The following is a 22,061-nucleotide window of genomic DNA, read 5'->3' as shown; positions in this document are numbered from 1 at the left end:
CTGTTCTGTTTTCTAGACCCTGCAGTTTTTCATTTCTGTAATTACCATTTTTAGTCAAGACCTTAGTGTTGTATACTCCTTCTCCCTGAACCCCAAATTAGGGCTTCTTGTTCTTATTTTATGAGTGGATTATTTTTCTGTTAACTCTCTGCAGGTATTAGTTACAGTTTTTATTTTTGTTTTTAAATATTTTCTCTCCTGTATAGCCTGTTCTCTCTTTTTCCTTTTTTTTTTGGCTTGGTCTCTATTTTTCATGTTAGATATCTTAGTCTTTGATTGTCCTTGGAGTTTGCTCATATGTGAGAGTGAAGCACTAATAATAAATTAGCGAACATATATGTGTGTGTGTGCGTGTGTGTGCGTGTGTGTGTGTGTGTGTGTATAATGCTTAGAATGTGTCAGACACAATTTTAATTTACTTCTCATAAAGACTTCAGGAGTTAGTTACCATTGTTATTCATTATTAATTATGATTATTATATGAGGAACTGAGGCACAAAATGTGTTGTAAGTTGCCTAGTGTAATACAGTTGGTAAGTGGCAGAGCTGGAATTTGAATCCAAGCAGCCTGACTCCATGGTCTCTTCTTTGAACCTTTATTCATATATACTCTTCCAAGTCTTATGAAATAAGGAGTGAATTGGAAACTGTGTGTGTGTGTGGTTAGAGTTTGTCAAAGTGGTGTGACCTGAGTGAACTCTATCTTTGTGGAACCTCTGATGAGGTCCTTTTTCATGGGTTAAATTAGATTCACCAGAGAAAAATCTTCTGAACTGCCTATTAGAGGTTGACTTGAAGCCCATCCACAGGCAGATTGGTGCTGAGTGCTGAAACAGGACCTGGGGATTGGGCCTCAGCACTTGACACAGCTTTGACTTAGTTCACCTGTCTCAGTGTCGTCCAGTCTGGAGACCCTGAGCAGTACTGTGTCCAGGGAATAAACCTTAGTCTTCAGCAGTGATAAGGAACTGTAAGTTGCTCAGTTGGGCAGATTCTGGGAAGGAATCTTGGGTTATCCGTGACTCTTCTTTTGAGTCTTACCTTTACCTAGCTTTCAGTGCCCCCCCCTGCCCCCCGCGCCCACTATTCCTGAGCCTTTTGTGAATTCTGTGACATAAACATGATTCTCCTTTTCTCACTTGTAGTTTGAGTCATCTTTGTATTTATTTTCAAGTTTTATACAGTTTTCTCATTTCACATTGTCTTTGACCCTGTGTTTATGAGGAAACAAGCAATCAAAACAAGTATTTGTTATCTTTTAAGAAAAGACTTTTGGGAAAATAATTGAATAACTTGTATGTCCTTAGTGTGGGTGGCATTTAAGATTTTCTGTTTGGCCTGATGAAATAGATCTCAAATGTCTCCTACCTGGAACATTTCATGGTGCTCCAGCTAGATAAACCACCTTATAGAAATCTGTCCTTTCACCTTGGATATATTTTCTTCTTTCTTACAGCTCTTTTATATCTCATATTATTTGTATTTGCATGCTTTTCTTACACTCTTCCCTTCCTCCCACACCTGACTTTAACTCCTTAAGGACCTTGAGTGATCTTCCAGAGTTGCTCAATAAAAATTTGTTACAGGAAGTGTTATATATATGTTCTTGTAAAATATTAGTAATATATCAAATACTGAGGATAGCAAAGGAGGAAGTTGCACATACAATGGTGCAATAAGAGATTAAATTTAGATATAAAGTTGTATGATAATTGTTAAACATTGACATTATGAAATCTTTCAATTTAGATACCTAATCATAACAAAGCATACATCTCTTTTTCCAGGACAGTCAAGGAGAAACTGTATGATTTGTCCATTTTTTGCTCAGGCTCATGATTATATAACTTAGATGGCAGATATATTTAGTGTTGCTATATTGTATTTGTAGTATAATGAGATATAATGATAAGTGCTTAGAAATATTCCAAAGAATTTATAAATGCACTTTAGATAAAATAATGTTTTAGTGTATTAAAGAGGGTAAATCCATAAAGAAGCCTATATTTGTAATTTTCCTTTTAAAAACTTTCCAGTTTTTGTATTTTGTAAAATCTATTTTTATTAATCAGTGTTGTAATTTTCTTTTCTCCTGGTCTTTCAAATGTTGAGAAGGAAACAAACTTTTTTAGGATTTGAAACTAAATTATTCAGAGAAGGGTTATTGCTTTAAAATAATGTTTATTTTTTTAGTGCTGTATTTTAAGAAACTCAGCATGCAGTCATCGTTTAAAATGTATTAATGTTTCTTTGAAAATAAAGTAGGGGAAGACTTTTATCTGCATTTTAATATGCAGAAGTTGCTGAGAGGTATGGAAAACATCAGTGGTCAATACTGTGTTCTTTTGCAGAGCTAAATCAGTGCTGAGGAAACTGATGGTATTTGCTTCATTACCACAGGCAAACAAAGCTGAAATGATTGTCAGGCATGGGTATTTGTTTTTGTTTTCAAATTTTTTGGCACCTTACAAATAATTTATTGGGATATGACTTATGAAAACACGAGGAAGTATTACTCTAAAAATTCCATTCTTTTGAAACCGTATTATTTGGGTACAGTGTTCGTAGATGCTAAAAATATTTTTTAATTGTCTCCTGAGATTTGTGGGATACATGTGGAAAGACAAACTTAGTGTTTATAGTTTGACTTGGTTAATTCTCTGTATCCATATCATTCTTCTTTCATAATTTCTTCATGAAAAAATGTAATCACATACAGATTTCTATTTGCAACACAAAATTAATGTGAATTCCATTTCAAAATAACCACCATCAAAAGTTTCTGAAAGTCTGGTTTATATTTTTTAAGTGCACTAGGTGGATGACTTGCTTAGTTTTGTTTTTTGGGGAAGTACATCTTTAAAAATATTTTCATTAGATTTTTAAGATGTGAGTAATGGTGACAATACTGGTATCCTAGTTAGTTTAACGTCCTTCCTTTTTAGAATTTCTTCATTTTGTCCTTCATTTTGTCTACATATATTTCTTTTAGTGCCATTACCTACTGAGTTTCTGTGAAAATAAGTTTTCTTTGCTTGTTAAAGCAAAATAATTCTTGAGATTGTTTTCTACTGTTTATTTTTGTTTGATTCTTTTTGTTTGATTTTTGAAAGCAGTACTATGAATTTCAGTGAGAAGGCAAAGTGTGGCTATAGATAGCTACTGCCTCATCACTCAGAGCAAAATGCCTTTAGAGTTATTGCTTAACGTATGGTTTAATTTGTTGTAGCTATCTTTCTTTTAGAAATTGGAGGATATTATTTTTTCCTGTAATCAAGTCCATCTTGTATTTCTGAGTCAAGGAAACTATAATTAATATATGGATATGTTCACTTTTGAAATATAGAAAAGGAAACCAGTTTTTTATTGACAAGAGCATCACTTGTGGCTACTGATTCACAATTTATTATGAATTTTTTTCACTTTAATGTATACCACTTATTACTTGTTTACCTTTCCAGATCTTTTAGTTCTTTCATGGTTTGTTAGATAAAAGCTTCATTTTTATGATATACATTTAGGACAAAATAGGACATGTGTTGTCCTACCGATTGTCTTCCTTACATACTTTAAGAGTAAAGAAGAGAGGGATTCTGGATATTCACTTGTGTTTTTTCCTTCCCTGGTCTCCCACGAATACATGACTTGATTTATCTTGATCAGCCTAGTAACTTGCTCCACATTTTTCCAAAAGTGCAAAGCAGTTTCAGCTAAAAATACACATATCAAAATGCTCCAGAAGTTGTGGCCACAGCTCAAAAATGCTGATCAATTTTGAAAATCTAAATCAACCTCGGCCATGAAACCAAGGGAAGAACCTTTGTGGTGGGGGACAGATTTCCAAAAATTCACCACAGTCCTGTTCTTAACTGGAGTTTGTGCTGATGTTGCCAGACAACTGAGGAATAGATGCATAAAGCAGGAAGCATTATTGAATTGAGCCCTAGCGCCAATTTGGGAAAAGCAAATTAAAATGTAAAAGAATATTTTTCCACTCCTGGCGTCTCAACATAAAATGGCAAAATACATGGTTGTAGAAAAAAGTCACAGAAATTGCTAATTTTGCCAAAAAAGCCTAGTTTTTTTTTAGTTAAAAATGCATACACATATAGTTTTTAAATGTTTTTTATCCTGAATATAATAGTTTTAACTTACAAATCAAACTGTGCACACCTTTAAGTTAGAGTGCTGTGACATAGCCCACTGTATGTGTGGGGGGGCTTGTCTCAGTGTCTTCTGTTATTTCCAGGTGCTCGGAAAGAATGGATGATGACGATTTTGGTGGTTTTGAGGTATGTGCTATTATGTACCTTAATTTTGTTTATGTAATTGGTCTAACTTTGTGAGGTTTAATGTAGTATGTACTATTTTGAAAATGTATTATTTATCATTGGCATTCATGATCTTTTTCTTGATCATTTTGAATGTAATTTTGGAATAAAAAGTGAAATTACGGCAATTAGAGTACATCCCATCTGGATGTTAAACTGATTTATTATTATTGAACATTGGTCATGCCCGTAGGAATGGTTTAAATTAGGGTAATTAAGTGCTACTAGTGAAAGCACTAAAGAAGAGGTTTTAAAAATTGTCAGCAGATGATTTTGTTGGGATACATGTCAATTAGGAAATACTTGTGAGATGAGAGATGACTTTGAAGATCTGTCACATATTTTTGTGTTTACACCTGTAATGAGTTCATTTGGACTATTAACTATATAGCCTTTCAGTGTCTCATAGAGCTAATTAGTGCGTTTGTGTCAGAGTCTTCTCTTAGGTTTGAGTTTGTATTTTGTAAGTGGAAATTGTTACCCGGAGAAGCACTGCTTTTCCTTAATCCTTTTCAGTGAGTGTTCATTTTATTGAAATATTTTGTAACCCAGTTATTTTTATGGAGCCAGTATAGTCTTGCAGGAAAGTCTCTGGATTAGGAGTCAGGATGCCTGAGCTTCAGTCTGGAACCACCATCGAGTGAGCTCTGTGACTTTTTTTTAAGTGAGACTCTATCCTAGTTTGGGATTTGGTAAAATGAGATTGCTAAAAACAGGGAATATAATTAATGACATTGATAGGAAATATAAGCTATTAAGTGCATATTCAATGTTCTGAATATTATGAAAGAATGGTATGTTTTTTTTTGGTTAGGGCCATTTTCTGTTGATCTTTAATAATCTGTTCATATGGAGATATTTAGACTATGAACATACCTATTGTCTACATTTCATCTAAAACTTTTTTGTTTAGCGCATTTGTATGTTTTCTATATTTTGGGTTTTGTTGGGTGATTGAATCTTATTTATGTTCCTGAAATGTAACATTTAAAATTTTATTAAAATTTCTTCTATTTTGAGGAAAACGTTTCAGATATTTTCTTAGTTTATTGTTTAGGAGTTGTCAGTTATTTGAAGGTTAAAACTTAGTATAGTCCCTTTTATTTAAACCATGTTTGATTTGTTATATTAAAAAAATTGAGTGGGTAGTGCTCCTTGGAGTAACAATTATACTTCAGTGTTAGAGTTAATGGGCCTGTTATTTTCAGTATTACGTAGGTACAGTTTTAACCAACCATTTCAATTTAATTGTGGTTATTAGGGTTCTTTCTTACCACATCCTGTTATAGAAATATGGAAGGTCTCTATCCTTGGTCATATAAACCATGTTCATTTTCCAGAGTTTGTGGAGTAGCAATAGCTACATTATATTCTGTATCACTTACCTCCTGGGGCAGATTTCCCCAGTTGACTTCTCCTTGGCAACAACTAAATGAAGAGTCTGAATTGAAATTGTGACTCTTTTTTCAGTAATAACTTTACTGTGACCTGGACACTTAAGAGGCAGAAAACTGCACTCTTACACATATCTCAACATTTCAGTAATTGTCCCATAGTTTTAAAACTGTTTAATAGTAGGTCTTGTTAATTTAAAATGTCAGCTTTAGGAATTCTGTAAATTTGGAATAAGTAAGTCCAGCTGGTAGATTACTCAAAAAATATAGATAGATGAATGCCATTTCTTTTAGCTTGATCTCAGAGTAGGTCTTGTGCTAATTAATGAAAAAGATTTGGTCTCTAGTCTTTTAAAGAAAACTGATCTGTTTTTATTATGTACATGGGTAAATGTGGTAAGTTAAAGTATAATACTTAGTTGTGAAGTTCACAAGTGAAAATGTGATTCAGGATATATAAAATAAAAATTTCATTGACAGGAGATGTATTTGAGTAAGAAAGGAATTTTTTACTTAAAGATAATAGAACATGATTACTGGGGGTAGTGAGTATTGGTGGAAGTGGTAGCAATGAAGACTGAAAAGCAATTGAGTGTTCAGAAGGAATTTGAAAATGTGTGGTGTTTTACAGAGAATATGCTTGTAGAAATGGAAAGCTTGATTGCTTAAATAGCATTTCTATTTTCCAGGTCGTCTAAAGTAATTTTGCCTTTGTTTTCTAGGCTGCAGAGATTTTTGATGGTGGAAGTGGTGAAAACCAAACTACATCTCCTGCTATTCCTTGGGCTGCTTTTCCTACAGGTACTACTATACAGTAACTAGGAGTTTTATTCTTTTTTTCTTAGTTAACATTTTTGCCTTTTCTTTGGGAGCCTCTTTCTACATTTGTACTTGGCCTTCTGTGATCTGAAAAATGGAATGGCCCAGGTTTAGCTTAGGTTTATTTCATAACAAATTATGAATTGCATAACAAATTCTGCAGTGGTGGCTTGAGGCCTGATTCAAAACACAGTATCATGAACATTAAATGAAGTTAAAGTACAATTTATATTTCCTAATTTGTCCTAGTTTAGGAAAGTGAGTTTCAAATAGTATTTTTAGGTTGTGTAGTTCATTAATTAAAGACTCCTTATTATATTTTAAATATATTCTAAAAATAATTTATTGTATCCACCAGTATTTAAATTTAGAAGTTTTTTTTTTCAGAAAAGTCATTCAAAAGTATTAAAAATAAACCATCCAGGACATTAAATAAAAAAATAAATTCTGTTATTGAGAGATATTTGGTGGAAGACCTGATGTTCATTATTAATATAATTCATGTCTAAACAGTATTTTGAGTTTTCTAGACTTTAACAGCTCTGGTTATTCTTAGATTATCAGAGATATTCATCCGACAAATATTCTTCTAGTGCTTATTATGCATTAGGCACTGTGGGGTTATGTCCTTTACTTCAAGGGGCAGGCACACTCGTATCTGTGATTTGGGAAGAACGATCATTTTGTCATCCATTCATTTAGCAAATGTTATTTCGTGCTTGGTATGGTTCAAGTACTGTCATTGAAGATGGATGGGCCTTGAAGGATGCACATGACTTCATTAGGCAGAAATAGGAGAATGGGGAAAGATTTTGAAGGGAAAAAAATAAATGGAACAAAGGTGTAAATGTGGGAAGGAGGGTGGCATAATTAGGAGGCTCATTCTTATTTGAGGACATTATACTCATACATGTTGTTTCCTTTGCCTAGAATTTTCTTCTACCTTGCTACTTCCTCCCACTATCCTTTCTGTTTTATGTGTTATTTCTTTAAAATTTATTTTTATGGGAAGCCTTCCCAGAGAACCCTCCACATCTATGTGCACCTGTTTTCTGACCTTCAGGTTAGACTGTAAGTTTTGTGGGATTAGATGTCAAGTATGTTTGTCTTACTGTTGTGTCTTAAATGCTGAGCATAGTGCCTAGCTTCTAGGTGGCCCTCAATTATATATATAGAAAGAATAATTAAAGAAAAAATGATGGATTGATTGAATGAATGAATAAATAACTGAATGAATCACTAGACTAGAGTGTCAATGGAAATTGATGGGAAGGTTTGGGATAATGATTTAGTTTTTTCAGTTTGCTATTACACACACACACACACACAGACAGACAGACATACACACAGGTGTAGTCCTCAAAGCCTAATGAAATTAGAATTAAAGAACAACACCTCTGTTGTGCATACACAGTATCTCCCTTACTCCCTTAAATACATTAGATTTGAAGAAAGTCTTGTTCTTCTAAATTTCCAAATGACTTTTCAATGACTTAGAAGCAGAGGAAATTAGCTCCACAAGCAGCATAGCCAAAGGGAGATCTCCACAAACACCACAACCTGCTGGGGAGAATTCCACTTTATGATCAGCACCTGCACAGCAGCTCATACACTGTTATTGCTTGGGATAAATCCTTGCAGTCAGCCAGACTAAGGGTAAACCCCACCTGTGGACAGTCCAACAGTAAGCAAGACTAAACTAAAACATAAAGGGCATACACAACATGCACAAGGGACATTCCTGGAGCACTGAACTCAGGTGATCAGGGAGACTGCACCACTGAGCCCCAGAGAATACTTATTATATAAGGTCACCATACCAAGACTGGGAGACATAAACAGATCTATGTAACACAAACAAATACAGAGAAGCAGCCAAAATAGGGAGACAAAGAAATATGCCCCAAAAGAAAAACAGGAGAAATACCCAGAAAAAGAACTAAAGGAAATGGAGATAAGCAATCTGCCAGATACAGAATTCAAACAATGGTTATAAAGATACTCAAGGAACCTTGTGAGAACTTTGGCAGCTTAAAAAAGGCATAGAAGCCATAAAAAAGAACCAATCAAGCAAAATATAACCAAAGACATTGAAATAGAGAATAGGCTGACAGTGACCAGAGGGGAAAGGGGAGGGAATTTCAGGGGAATAGGAGAAGGGTTTACAGGAACAAGTATAAAAGACACATGGACAAAAACTAGGGGGGGAGGTGGAAATGGGAGGGAGGTTGGGAGGGCTGGGGGCGTGGCCTGGGATGGGAGTAAAAGACAGAAAATTCTACTTGAACAATTACAATTAAAAAAAAGAACCAATCAGAAATAAAGAATACAGTATCTGAAATGAAGCATGCACTAGATGGAATCACTAGAAGCTTAAATGAAGTAGAGAATTGAATAGGTGAATTGAAAGACAGTGTAGCAGAAAATACCCAATTAGAGCAACAAAAAGAAAAAAGAATAAAAAAAAATGAAGATGTTTTAAGGGACCTCTGGGACAACAAATCAATTACAACTAATGAAATAGAAGCAGTCATCAAAAAACTCCCCCCCCCCAAAGTCCTAAACTGATGGCTTCACAGGTGAATTGTGCCAAACATTCACAGAAGATGTGACACCCCTCTTCCTCAAACTATTTAAAAAAACCCAAGACGAAGGGAGACTCCAAGGCTCATTTTATGAGATTAGCATTATCCTTATTTTAAAACCAGAAAAAGATACTACAATGAAAGATAAGTATAGGCCAATTTTCTGGTCAACATAGAAGCAAAAATCCTCAAGAAATATTAGCAAACCAAATTCAGCAATGCATTGAGAAGGTCATATACCATGATCAAGTGGTATTTATTTCTGGGATGCCAGGTTGATACAATATCCTCAAATCAATTAACTTGATACACCATATAAACAAAAGGAAGGATAAAAATTATATCATTATATCAATAGATGCAGAAAAAGCACTTGATAAAATGTAGCACCTATTTATTATAAAAACTCTCAGCAAAGTGAGAATTGAGGAATAATACCTCAACAAAATAAAGTCCATATATCACACACCCACAGCTGACATAATACTCAACAGGGAAAATTTTCTTTAAGATCAGAAACAAGACAGGGATATCCACTTTGAACACCTATTCAACATGGTACTGGAAGTTGCAGCCACATCAATCAGTCAAGAAGAAGAAATAAGACATCCAAGTTAGAAAGAAAGAAGTAAAACTGTCATTATTTGCAGATGGCGTGATACTATATACAGAGAACCCTAAAGATTCCACCAAAAAATTATCAGAACTGATAAATGAATTCAGTAAAGTAGCAGTATGCAAAATAAATAATCATAAGTTGGCTGCATTTTTATGCGCCAATAATGAACTATCAGAGAAATCAAAAGAGCAGTTCCTTTTACAGTTGCATCAAAAAAATTAAATACCCTGGAATAAATTTCAGCAAGGAGGTAATAAACTTTTACTTAGAAAATTATAAGATATTGACTAGGAAATTGAAGGAGACACAAATAAATGGAAGTGTATGCTGTGCTCTTGGATAGGAAGAATTAACATAATTAAAATTTCATACTACCAAAAGCAATGTACAGATTAAACACATTACCTATCAAAATATCAATGACATTTTTGTAGTACTGTAATAAATAACTCAAAAATTTATATGAAACCACAAAAGATCTCAATAGCCATAGCAGTCTTGAGAAAGAAGAACCAAGTTGGAGGTATCACCTTACCTGATGTCAGACTATATTATAAGTGTATATTAATCAAAGCAATGTGGTACTTGCATAAAAGCAAACACATAGATCAATGATACAGAATAGAGAGCCTAGAAATAAACCCATGCCTATATGGTCATGTAATATATAACAAAGGATGCAGGAACATACAATGGGGTAAAGACAGTCTATTCAACAAATGGTGTTAAAAAACTGGACAGATAAATGCAAAAAAAAATGAAGCTAGACCACCTTTTCAGACCTCATAGAAGAATAAACTCAAAATGGATTAAAGACTTTTAGCCCCCGCTAGTGTGGCTTAGTGGTTGAATGCCAACCTGTGAACCAAAGGGTCGCCGGTTCAATTCCCCATCTAGGGCACATGCATGGGTTGCGGGCCAGGTCCCCAGTAAGAGGTACATGGGAGGCAACCCCTCACTGGTGTTTCTTTCCCTTTCTTCCTCCCTCCCTTCCCCTTTCTAAAAAATAAAATACACATTGATTCTTATTGAATTTTATGTGTATTATTATAATACACATTGATTCTTAAAAAGAAGAATCAACCATGTTCTTAAAAACAAACAAATAAAGACTTTTAAATGTACGACTTGAGGCCTGGTTGGTGTAGCTCAGCTGGTTGTATGTCATCTCACAAACCAAAAGGTCAAAGGTTTGATTCCCAGTCTTGGCACATACCTGAGCTGTAGGTTTGATGCTGGTCTGGGCATGTGTGGGAGGCAACTGATTGATGCTTATCTCTCACATTGATGTTTCTCTTTCTCCCTCCCTCTCGCTCTAAAAGCTATGAGAAAATGTCCTCAGGTGAGGAGAAAAATTGTAAAAAAAAAACAACCCACAATGAAATATTACCACAATCCTGTCAGAGTGGCTATCATCAGTAAATCAAGCCAACAAGTGTTGGTGAGGATGTAGAGAAAAGGGAATCCTTGTGCCCTCTTGGTGGGAATGAATATTTGTGCAGCCACTATGAAAAACAGTATAGAGGTTCCTCAAAAAATTAAAATCAAACTGCCTTATGACCCAGTGATTCTACTTCTGTGAATTTATCTGAAAAAGCCCCAAACACTAACTTGAAATAATATCTGCACCCTTATGTTTATTGTAGCATTACTTACAATAGCCAAGCTATGGAAGTAGCCCAAGTGCCCATCAGACGAGAGGACTTAAGAAAAAAGGCTGTGGTACATACATACAATGTAATATTACTGGGTCATGAAAAAGAATGAAGTCTTACCATTTGTGATAGCATGGATGAATTTAGAAGGTTTTATGCTAAGTAAAATAAGTCAGACAGAAAAAGACAAACACATAATTTCATTTATATGTGGAATCTATAGAACAAAATAAATGAACAAACACAGTAGAAATGGACTCATAGAGATCAGAACTATGGTTGCCAGAGGGGTAGCGGTTGAAGCAGTTGGATGACAAAGGGAAGGGATTAAGTAGGACAAATTGGTAGTTCCAAAGTACTCATGGGGATGTAAAGTATAGCATAGAAATTTAGTCATTAATATTGCTTCGGCTAGTTATGGTGCCAGGTGTGTACTCGAAATGTCATGGGGGACCACTTTGTAAAGTATATGATTGTCCAATCACTAAGCTGTGTACCTGAAACTAATACCAAATAATATTGAATGTAAACTGTAATTGAAAAACAAAAAATCGCATCGGTATGTCTCCCATTTCTACATGTCTATTTTTGTCTAAGCCTTGGAGGGCTGACTATGTTTTAATTTTTTTTATTCCTAAGTACCTACTAGAACATTGTTCCTTGCTAATAAACAATGCTCAATAATTTTTTCTTTATTGTTAATAAAGAAGATTTACTTTAAAGTAACTCTTTTTGATTATTTTTAATTCTTTGGTGGTCAAATAGTCTTTCATTCACAAGCTAGATGTAGGCAAACCTAAATTTACTTAAAAAATGTAATTTTGGAAAGCGTACCCAAAGATGGCTAAGAAGCTTTTATTTCTAGGGCTCAGTTATCTCTCCTGGTATTCCCAATTTACACAAATTATCTGGAAATAATGATTAATAAGAGTGGCCACAGAGTCTGAATAAGAGAGAATAGCTATGTTGCTTTTTTTTTTCTTTTTAAATATCTTCACTGGTCCTACTGTGTGTCACCAGGGAACAGTATAGGACAGTACAGGTTAGACTAAAGTATATTTCAAAATATTAGTGTCTAGAAGCAATAATTGTAGTATCCATTTTTCCTTCTTCCTTTCTATGTTTATTTTCCTAACTATTTTTGAAGGAAATTTATTCCAGATTTTGTTTAGTATTTATGTCAGTAAGTTTTTGAGTTGGCTACTCATAGAACTTTACTTTTATAAAAACACCTTGTTTGCTAAGAAATCTCTTGTTTTTTGATATCATTCTTAAATAGTTTAGTATCTTTTATGAACTTGTATAAGACTAGCAATTCTCTGCTTTTTCAGAAACTAACTTTTCAAAATCAATGTCTATCTTCTGATTCACACACTTGTATATGTATATATAAATGCAAAGATGTACAGCATGTAGACATATATAGGTAGAGAGATATTATGATTTTTTCCTTTTTCGCCACTTTTACTTTCCAGGGCAAGTTCTCTTCCCTATCAGACTCTTTTGAAGGAGGGAGCTTATGTTTACTTGACCTTCCCAAGTTCTAAGAACATTACACAGTCTTAGTTTGGCTTTAGTATGTTTTGGATTCATTTCTGATTGTAGCAGACCCAAAGTTTCTGAATTCATGGTATTTATTTAAATTAATTTTTAGAGTGTTCATTTATTCACAGATTCACTCATTATGTTTTTAAAGTACACCGTGCATCAGACACTAGGTGCCATGTGGTGTGGGCCTTATTTTGTTCTCAGTGATACCATATGAAAATTGTCACCACAGAGGTATTGTTAATATTGGCAAGCACTTTTATCAGTAACTGCAGCCTCAAATCTTTGCATGAAAAAAATATGAAGTCAGACTGTATTGTTCTGTCACCATTGTGTACAATGTGGGTGGTGCTGTTTTAGAGGCAAATGACTGTTCATTTTTTACTTTTAACTGTATAAATATAAATTGTCTAGAAGGCGAGGTGGGAGGCCAAACCTTGCATACTGTCCTTTCCAATATGTTTCTAAGTTTTGTGTAGCACTGCACAGACCACATTAGAATGCATTGGCCATCAAAGGGAAAAACAAGTGGTCCAGATAGATACTTTAATCCAAATTAGTTCTTTCAAAACAGCTTATATAGAAGGCAAACTAAACTATCTGTCACAAGCCGACCCTTTAGAAGGAATAATGGGAATTGGTCCAGCAGATGTTGAACCAAGTAACTTAGATGTGGTTCACTTTGCATCTGGAGTTATTTGCATACAAAGCCAACAGGAAAGTTCAAACATTTTTCTCAAGACATTGGCAGAGAGAAACCTGGAAGACAGATGCCTTTTTGATTTCATGGTTCAGTTTTTCCATTCTCCATTCTCCTGGCCAGGAAAACCTAGGACAACAAATCGGTCATTTTATTAATATCCCATTACTCTCTTTGCTAACCCTGATTTTCCAGTTGAATCTGTGTTACACATCTACAAGAGTTCAGAACCTGAGTTCACATATTTTTGTTTGAGAAAGAATTACTGTGATATATTTCTTCAGATTAATCTGAAAAATAGGAATATAAGTATTAACTGAATTTTACTTTGATCTATATTTGAGATAAAATTTTAAGGTGACTTATTACATATGCATATACCTATATTATAATAAACAGCATGTACCATACTATTTAAAAATTTTACATACCTTCTACTCTGTGTATATTAGACAGTTTTACCAGGATTTAAAGTGGATTTCCATTCCAGTGTAATAATTTTGTAATATATTTATACTGATTATTTGAATAGAAGATTGGCAGATAGCTTCTTTTAGCCACCTCCAGTATGTTTTCTGAACTCCCAGGTTACCAGCTCACCTCTCTTTTATCTAGAGCCAGTTTTTTTTTTAATGATCACTAAGGTGATAGCTTGTATAAGCTGTGAGTTATTACTGCACAGATATGAGTCCTTATGTGAATTTGAGTAGTTTATGTCAGTTCCTGTCTACATTAATGCATATAATAATCAGTGATATTTATTATGACTGAAGATGAGGTTTCTAATGTGGTTGAGAATCAAATCTTTCTGACTGTGGAATGAAGAGCCTTTGCCTTGAACCAACTGTGTAACTTCACTGAAACTGAATTATTTAATCGGTTAGTTAAAGGACTAGATGATATTTGTACATTCTTCCAGATTTTGAGTTCTGAGCTTAGTTTTCAGTTTTTTTCCTGGTTACAGGTTCTGTAATGTGAATAGTTTTCACTAGGTAAGTCATGGTACTGCTTGGTCACTTGAACTGCTTGGCCCTCTTGTCAGGGCACTGTTCTCATCTATTACACCTGCTCTGAAAACAGAACTATAAATACGGGACACACATAGTAATGTGAAGAACTGTAATACTGAAGGGAAGCTTGGTCCTTTTAAATAAATTTCAATTATTATCAGTTACTGTTTAAACTGTTTTTTCTTAAGTATTTTGTGCTATAGTCTTTTATCAGTTCTGATTCTGAACTTGCTTTTAAAAAGACTGGTTTGATTTTTAGGATATTGTACAATACATTTTAAACAATAAGCAATTTGAAAATAGAGTTGTGGGGATTTTCTCATATTACTAAAATATTGAAGTTTTGGCTGCAAATTATTTTTCTCTAAGATAGTGCTCTGTCTCTTTGTTATCATAATCCTGAGTTAGCGGGAAAAAATCTTAGATTGTATTTGGCTCAGTAACAGGAGGAACCATTGTCTTGTGTTCTTATACTAATATATACATTTCTGCATAGCCATTCTTCTGAATTATGTTTCTGTGGCTTAAGAAAATATACTTTTTATTGTTTTTGAGAGACAGGTAGATACATACACATATGTAGTATAAAAGGCATAAAATAAAGGGGAAATATTAATGGTATTCATTGAAAAATTTTTTATATTCTGGTCTTTCTTCCCAGATATAACTTGTTTTACATTTTCCTTTTTAACCCTCCAGATATCTCCCAGGCACAAAAAATGTGAATGCATCCTCCTTTTTACACAAATGTCAGTGTACTGTATATTACAGTGGATGCCCCAAACTGGAATTTATTTATAAAAATTTGTGTATTCTGCCCTAGCTGGTGTGGCTTAATATATTGAGTGATGGCCTGTGAACCAAAGGGTTGCTGGGTTGCTGGTTCGATTCCCAGTCTAGGGCACATGCCTGGGTTGCGGACCAGGTCCCCAGGAAGGGGCGTGCGAGATACAATCACACATTGATGTTTCTCTCCTTCCCGTCTCCTCTCTACAATAAATAAATAAAATCTTTTAAAAAATGTGTGTATTCTTACATGTTTGAACTTTAGTCACCTTTAATGTACTGTACATACCACTTTTTCCACTGCTCAAAACAGTTTTTGAATTCAGTGCCTTGGATGCCTTTAGTGCTTCCACCATTTTTTGTTTCGTAACTCTCCCACATTGGTAAAATGTTTCCTTTTGCAGATATTTTTAATCTGGGGAAACAAAAAGAAAGTTACTTGGGGCAAAATTGGGTGAATAGTGAGGGAGGGACATGGGGGCCATGCCGTTGTTGGTCAAGAACTGCCGAAGCACTCAATGTGGTGTGGGCAGGAGTGCTCTTAAATCACCCGTCATGAAATGGGCACGTGCGCTGAGTCTTCAGAAATATTTACTGAATGCTTACTAACTCAAATTTTTATTTAAGTTCTCACTGAGATCATCTATTTCCCCCAAAGTTCAATACCAATACAAAAAAATATATGCATCCTTATGTTTATAGCAGTGCTATTTATAGTAGCCAAGATTTGGAAATAGCCTAAGTGCTATTTCCAAATAGCACTGGTCAATGAATGGATTAAAAGTCAGTGGTACATCTACACAATGGAATATTATGCAGCAGTAAAAAGAAGAAAAACCTCATATTTTGCAACATTGTGGATGGACGTGGAGAAAATTATGTTAAGTGAAATAAGTCAGTAAGTGAAAGAAAAATACATCATTTCACTTATATGTGGAATATAATGATCACAATAAACCAATGAACAAAATAGTAACAGAAGCTTAGATACATAAAACAGACAGACAGATATTGGAAAGGAGGGGGGGATGGGATGAAGGCTGGTGAAGGGTTTAACCAAAGAAGATTTATGCATAACCCATGGACATGGACAGAAATTTAGGGATTGACTTGGGGAGAGTATATGGTGGGACTGGGTGGAGGTAGAGAAAGGGAGAAGAAAGCAGGAACTAGAATAGCATGAAAAATAAAAATAAAGTAAAAAAAATTCAATGAAGCTGAATGCAGCCTCTCACAACAACACCAGCTGGAACACTGATGCAGAAGGGTTCCTAGAGCACTCACCTAGTGGAGGAATCTGGTACTCCAAGGGGCCTACCCTCCAGAAGATAATTCTGTTTTTTTTTTTGGTACCCTCTTATACTCATACTAACACTTCTTCCTTTTTTCCCCTTCACAATACATAAATAGATGTTTTTACAGGAGTGCTTAGAGATCTTCTGAGTTCATTTTAGTGGTTACATAGTACTCTTTGGCATGGATGCACCATTCTTTATGCAACCAGTTATTTTCCTCCCTGTTTCTTGCTGTTACAAAATGTACATAAATATTCTTGTACGTATTTTCAGTGAAGCTGTTTTAATTTAGATGATAATTAGTTTCTGTGAATTAATGGAAAGATTATTTAAACTTAATAGTTCACTTACTGATTTTATTAATATAAATATAGGACAAACATCTTCTTTGATTCTAAATAATGTCAAACTTCATATTTATATGGTCACACATAAGACATTGTTGGTTGGCTACATTGAAGATGATGGTAATTTTGTAAGTATATTTTCGATGTACTTAGAGCTGATCATGGACAGATTTGTAGTAGCATGAATGGTTTAAGTGCTCTTTAGTTGTCTCATTGTATTTTTAATGTATAAAATAATGTTTATTGCAACATTGTTGATAATAGCCCCAAATTAGAAGCAACCCAAATGTCCATCTAAAGTAGAAAGTTTAATATTTGGGGGTATTATGTAGTAGAACACTCTACTCTTGTAAAATTAACAAACTGTAGCTACACATAACATGAAAGAATCATGAACATAAATACTGTCCTCACACTACCTTTATGGGATTAGTATGAGGTCTCAACTGACAAGCTGTTCTGTGATTTAGATCCTAGTGTTGGAACCTGTGAAGTCCAGAGGGTCAGAGCCTCTGTTTAGAGTCCTGGAGTTCTTGTTCTTTTTTCTGTTTGTTTGTTTGTTTGTTTTTGATACTCATTGTCCCAGCGCCTCCCCTTTGGTGATCAAAAGCTTGTTCTCCATATCTGTCAGTCTGTTTCTGTTTTGTTTATTCATTTACTTTCCTTATTCATTTATTTTTTTTTTAGATTCAATATATAAGTGAAATCACATGGTACTTGTCTTTCTCTGACTGACTTATTTCACATAGCATAATACCCCATATGTTCACTCAGGTTATCACAAGTGGCAAGGTTTTATTCCTTGTTATTGGTAAGCAATATTTTATTTATATATATTCATTCTTTTATTTATATGTATGTTCATTTATTCATATATATTAATTCATTCTTTTATTGATGGACATCTAGGTTGCTTCCATATCTTGACTATTACTAGTAATGCTGCAATGAACATAAGGGTGCATATAACTATTCAAAATAGTGTTTTTGTTTTTTTCAGATAAAAACCAGGAATAGAATTGCTTGATTGTATGGTCGCTCCATTTTTAATTTTGAGGAACCTCCATATGTTTTTTCATAGTGGCTGCCCTAATGTACCAGCAGTGTACAAGGGTTCCCTTTTCTCCACATCCTCACCAGCACTTGTTTTTTTAATGGTTTATTGATGATCACCATTAGGACAGGTGTGAGGTGATATCTCATTGTGGTGGGCCTCCTCAGATGGATTGTTTTAAATATTGTACCTTTAATAATGGCCAGGTAATTTTAGGATAAACAACACAGAGACTGCCTAACACACTTAGGAATTTGAACAGAAGGATGTTTGGGGACACATTTTAGAACTGTGGTGAATAAATAGTAAAGTTTTTAGCAAATCTTATTCCTGTAGAAAGTTTGCTTGCCTGACATAAAGATTTAGATCATTTTGTATCTGTCAAGTCTGAGGTCAGGATAAAGGAGTGGGTACAAAGTGATTAAGCTAATTTGGATAGAAATTTTAATCAATTTGGCAGATACCACAGAGTTGACAAAATACTGTAAGCAAGGATTACATATACTTTTGTTATTAAGAAACCCTTTAGCCAACTAATGCAACTGTTTTCTTCTTTAGCCATTCCCTCAACATTTATGAACAGAAAGCAAGTAAACCATGAAAATTTAGCAGATAGACTTATTTATTTATCTAGTGAATAAATATTTATTGAACTCAACCTTAGGTTCCTAAGGGAGCAGTCTTATATTATTTTAAAGTTTTGGTCATATGATCTACACACAAGTACTTTGTTTTGATCGAATGTTTGATGAAATTTATGAATTTTATTTCTTAAGTTTTTGAAGATAGATTAGGTTCTCATTGATTATGATGCTGTTTGAAGTCAGGGTGTGAGACTATTTATATTCTGCCTTATCTTGTTTTTTTTTTTTCCTCCTAGAAACTAAGTGTCTATTGTGTATTAAATACAAGTGGAGCAATGGAAAACAAACAAGACAGACAGTACAGTGACTTTGTTAAATGAATATTTAAGGGGGCATAGGGTGTCAGATGGTTTAGTTGTATGTAGTTCAACAGCAGACTCCAATGAAGTTGAAAAACAGAAGATTATTATTCACAGGTCCTAGAGGAACTACATGGCATGCCTCTCAGGCAATGATTTTCAACCTTTTTCATCTGATGGCATCTACAGACTATATACAGTGGTACCTCTGTACTCATTGTCAGTTTGTTCTGGAACTTGTGACAAGTGCTAATACTGAGTACCAAATGATGATGTATTTTCTTTTGCCGGGAGGTGTCATGACTCATACAAGTTCTAGCATGTGTGATGAGTCCCAAGCAAGCACCAAGTGCTGGAACATTTTTTTCTCATCAAAATGCAACGAGTATAGGGTTTGAGGAACTCAGAAGCCTAGGACTACTGAGGTATGACTGTAATTACTAAAATTCTGCAGCATACCAAAATATATATTATTTTCGCTGATCTGATAAGAAGTAGGTATCATTTTGGTTCATTCAGACCAGACTACAATTGTATTGGCTGTTGTAATTTTTTTTTTTTTGACAGTCTAAGAGAAAAGAGGTCAGTGCCCCTGACTAAATAAATAGTCAGGTATTAAAACACATGCGCTAAAAATTCTTGTGGCACACCCATTGAAAATCACTGCTCTAGTAGCCGCACAGGCAGGTCAAGTCAGAATGTAGAGAGCGAGATGGGATCTGGGTACATGCTTTTATTGGGGTCTGTGGATGGAGTGTTTTGGGGTTCCTGGGCTAAAGTGGATTGATCAATTCAAAGCCAAAAAGCAGGGTCTTGGTAAGCTCCATAGGCTTCTCATCTATCCCAAGGGGAAGGCCTGGGAGGAAGACTGTAGATTATCATGGCCATTGGAGAATTCATATCTGCACAATAACCGGAGAACTAATTATTCAAGTTCAAATGTTCCACAGTCTGTGTATTTATTTTTCAAGAAGATGATGGTACTCATTTGCTTTAGGCTCTAATAAGTTAAGAATGCTTCTTAAAATTTCTGGGAAAACTACCAAAAGAAGAGAAATAGTATATAACTTTCAAACTGATAGAGCATAAGAAAAGGAAATAAGAAAGTCAATTAAAAAAGTGGTAAAAAAATAAAAAAGGAAAACAAAGTGGTAGAGTAAATAGGCAAAACTAGGATGATGGAAAAAAGAACCATATATGTACATCAGTAATTGCATTAAAACATAAATGGACTAAGTATGGCAGTTCAAAGACAAGGGTAGTCAAACACAATCTAGCTTTATGCTAGCTCTGTGTGTATGGAAAGGAGTTGTAAACCTTTTAATTGAGAGACAGTTTCAGAGGTAATAGGAACCTTCTGAACATCATAATTTAAAGGTCAAAATGTATATATAACACAAGTAAGGGACAACAAAAACAATGAGAAATTACTTTATTCAGAAAGTTTACAATGAATAAAGTAAAGCCTTGTATATTATCATTAAGTTGGTAATTTTTTCCTCCCTTTGATAGTTCAATTATCCTATCAGTACAAAACAGTTTTTTTAAATTGCAAATTACATCTAATTATCATGATTTAAGGATAACTGTGGGATAATCACATTATTCATGGTACAAACTGAAATATATAAAAGAATGGAAACTGTAGAATTATTGATAATTTTACTAATCTCACCATAAGATTACTCTGAGTTGCTTATAACTCTAAAACTTGATTGAAATTACAGAATATCATCTTTATTTTATTGCCATTTTTGCTTTAGATTTTATATTTAAAATGTATTTACATTTTAAATTATATTTACATTTTAAATACACCCTGAAAATGTGTGTTTATCAGTATGTCTCTCTATGGTGTGTCTCTCTAGGGCAGGGGGTCAAACTCATTTTCACCAGGGGCCACATCAGCCTTGTGGTTGCCTTCAAAGGGCCGAATGTAATTTTAGGACCATATAAATGTAATTGCTCCTTAACAGTTAAGTGAGAGCTCAGTGCTGCTGCTGGGTAGAAACAAGGTTCCAGGCTGGATAAAACAAGGTGGAGGGCCAGATTTGGCCCATGGGCCTTTTGTTTGCCACCTGTGCCCTAGGGAAAAATAAGTTCTTTTTGTTGTAGACTGGGTGGGGACACTTTAACAGACACATTTTGATGATCTCTCTTTTAGAAGGAGTGAAGTTACATGTTTTTGATTCAGTTGTTTCTTTCTAGGTTACTCTTGTTAAGTAGACTCTAGTTTCTTTAGATTCTTGTAATCCACAGATCTCCCACTATTTGTACTTAGATTTCTATTAGACATTCAAAATCAACATGCCCAACATAACTGATGTTGGGTTACCTTTCTGGCTGCCTTCCCTCAGAAACATGATGAAGTAGAAGGTCATCCTTGATACAGGGCAGCACTGATTATATAAAAAATGACCGTGATAAATAAATTCTGTCTTGTCTAGGTGCTCTGAAAATGAAGTATATATACCTGTTTGGAAGGCATAGTTTTGGACTTTCCTAAGTGTGTTAATTCTTATAACTGAACATGCCTGTTTTGAGACCCTGGTAGCTTTACCTGTAAGATTGCTTCAAGAGATATTGCCTCTTACGGAGTATATGGCTAGTTTCTAAGCAAAGGTGGGCCTCACTGTTACCTGTGAAGATTTTATCTACTTGCACATGAGTAGCAACTGATGAGTTGCACATGAGTTGTGACTTGGGTTGAGGTCAGACACTAGCCCCTTTGTTTAAGCTATGAGTACTTTTTTTCTGAAAGAGAAACTTTTGACATTGCTTATATGCTGTGTTTCTATCCTGTGTCTTGTAAGTGTCTGATGACCCTTATGGTCTCGGGTAGATTAAAAGAGTTCAGGTGTCTTGTTGGTAATTAAAGACCTTCTAGTGGGCATTGCCAAATCCAGATATGCACTCATCCTTTTCTGGCCCTGACCTTTTCCACCAGCAGCCTTCCCCTTCTTAGTTGTTGGCAT

The 22,061-nt window shown here is 34.6% G+C and overlaps 1 protein-coding gene across 3 annotated transcripts in view; it reads left to right on the top strand.

Annotated features, from left to right (window-relative positions):
- CCDC91 (coiled-coil domain containing 91) overlaps nt 1-22,061 on the top strand; it is a 270,362-nt gene that overhangs the window by 55,406 nt on the left and 192,895 nt on the right. For 2 of the 3 annotated variants that reach the window (XM_028532813.2, XM_036019212.1), the window contains exons 2-3: nt 4,250-4,292; nt 6,448-6,526. In XM_028532813.2, coding sequence (XP_028388614.1) covers nt 4,263-4,292; nt 6,448-6,526 — 109 coding nt within the window. In that variant the 5' untranslated portion in view covers nt 4,250-4,262. Of the gene's footprint in view, nt 1-4,249; nt 4,293-6,447; nt 6,527-22,061 lie in introns of those variants that run through there. The other variant, XM_036019213.1, reaches the window with a different exon arrangement.

The sequence above is a fragment of the Phyllostomus discolor genome, chromosome 2, assembly GCF_004126475.2.
Source record: "Phyllostomus discolor isolate MPI-MPIP mPhyDis1 chromosome 2, mPhyDis1.pri.v3, whole genome shotgun sequence".
NCBI lineage: Eukaryota > Metazoa > Chordata > Mammalia > Chiroptera > Phyllostomidae > Phyllostomus > Phyllostomus discolor.
The sequence above is the reverse complement of the archived record's forward strand: the minus strand, read 5'-3'. Positions and strand labels throughout refer to the sequence as shown.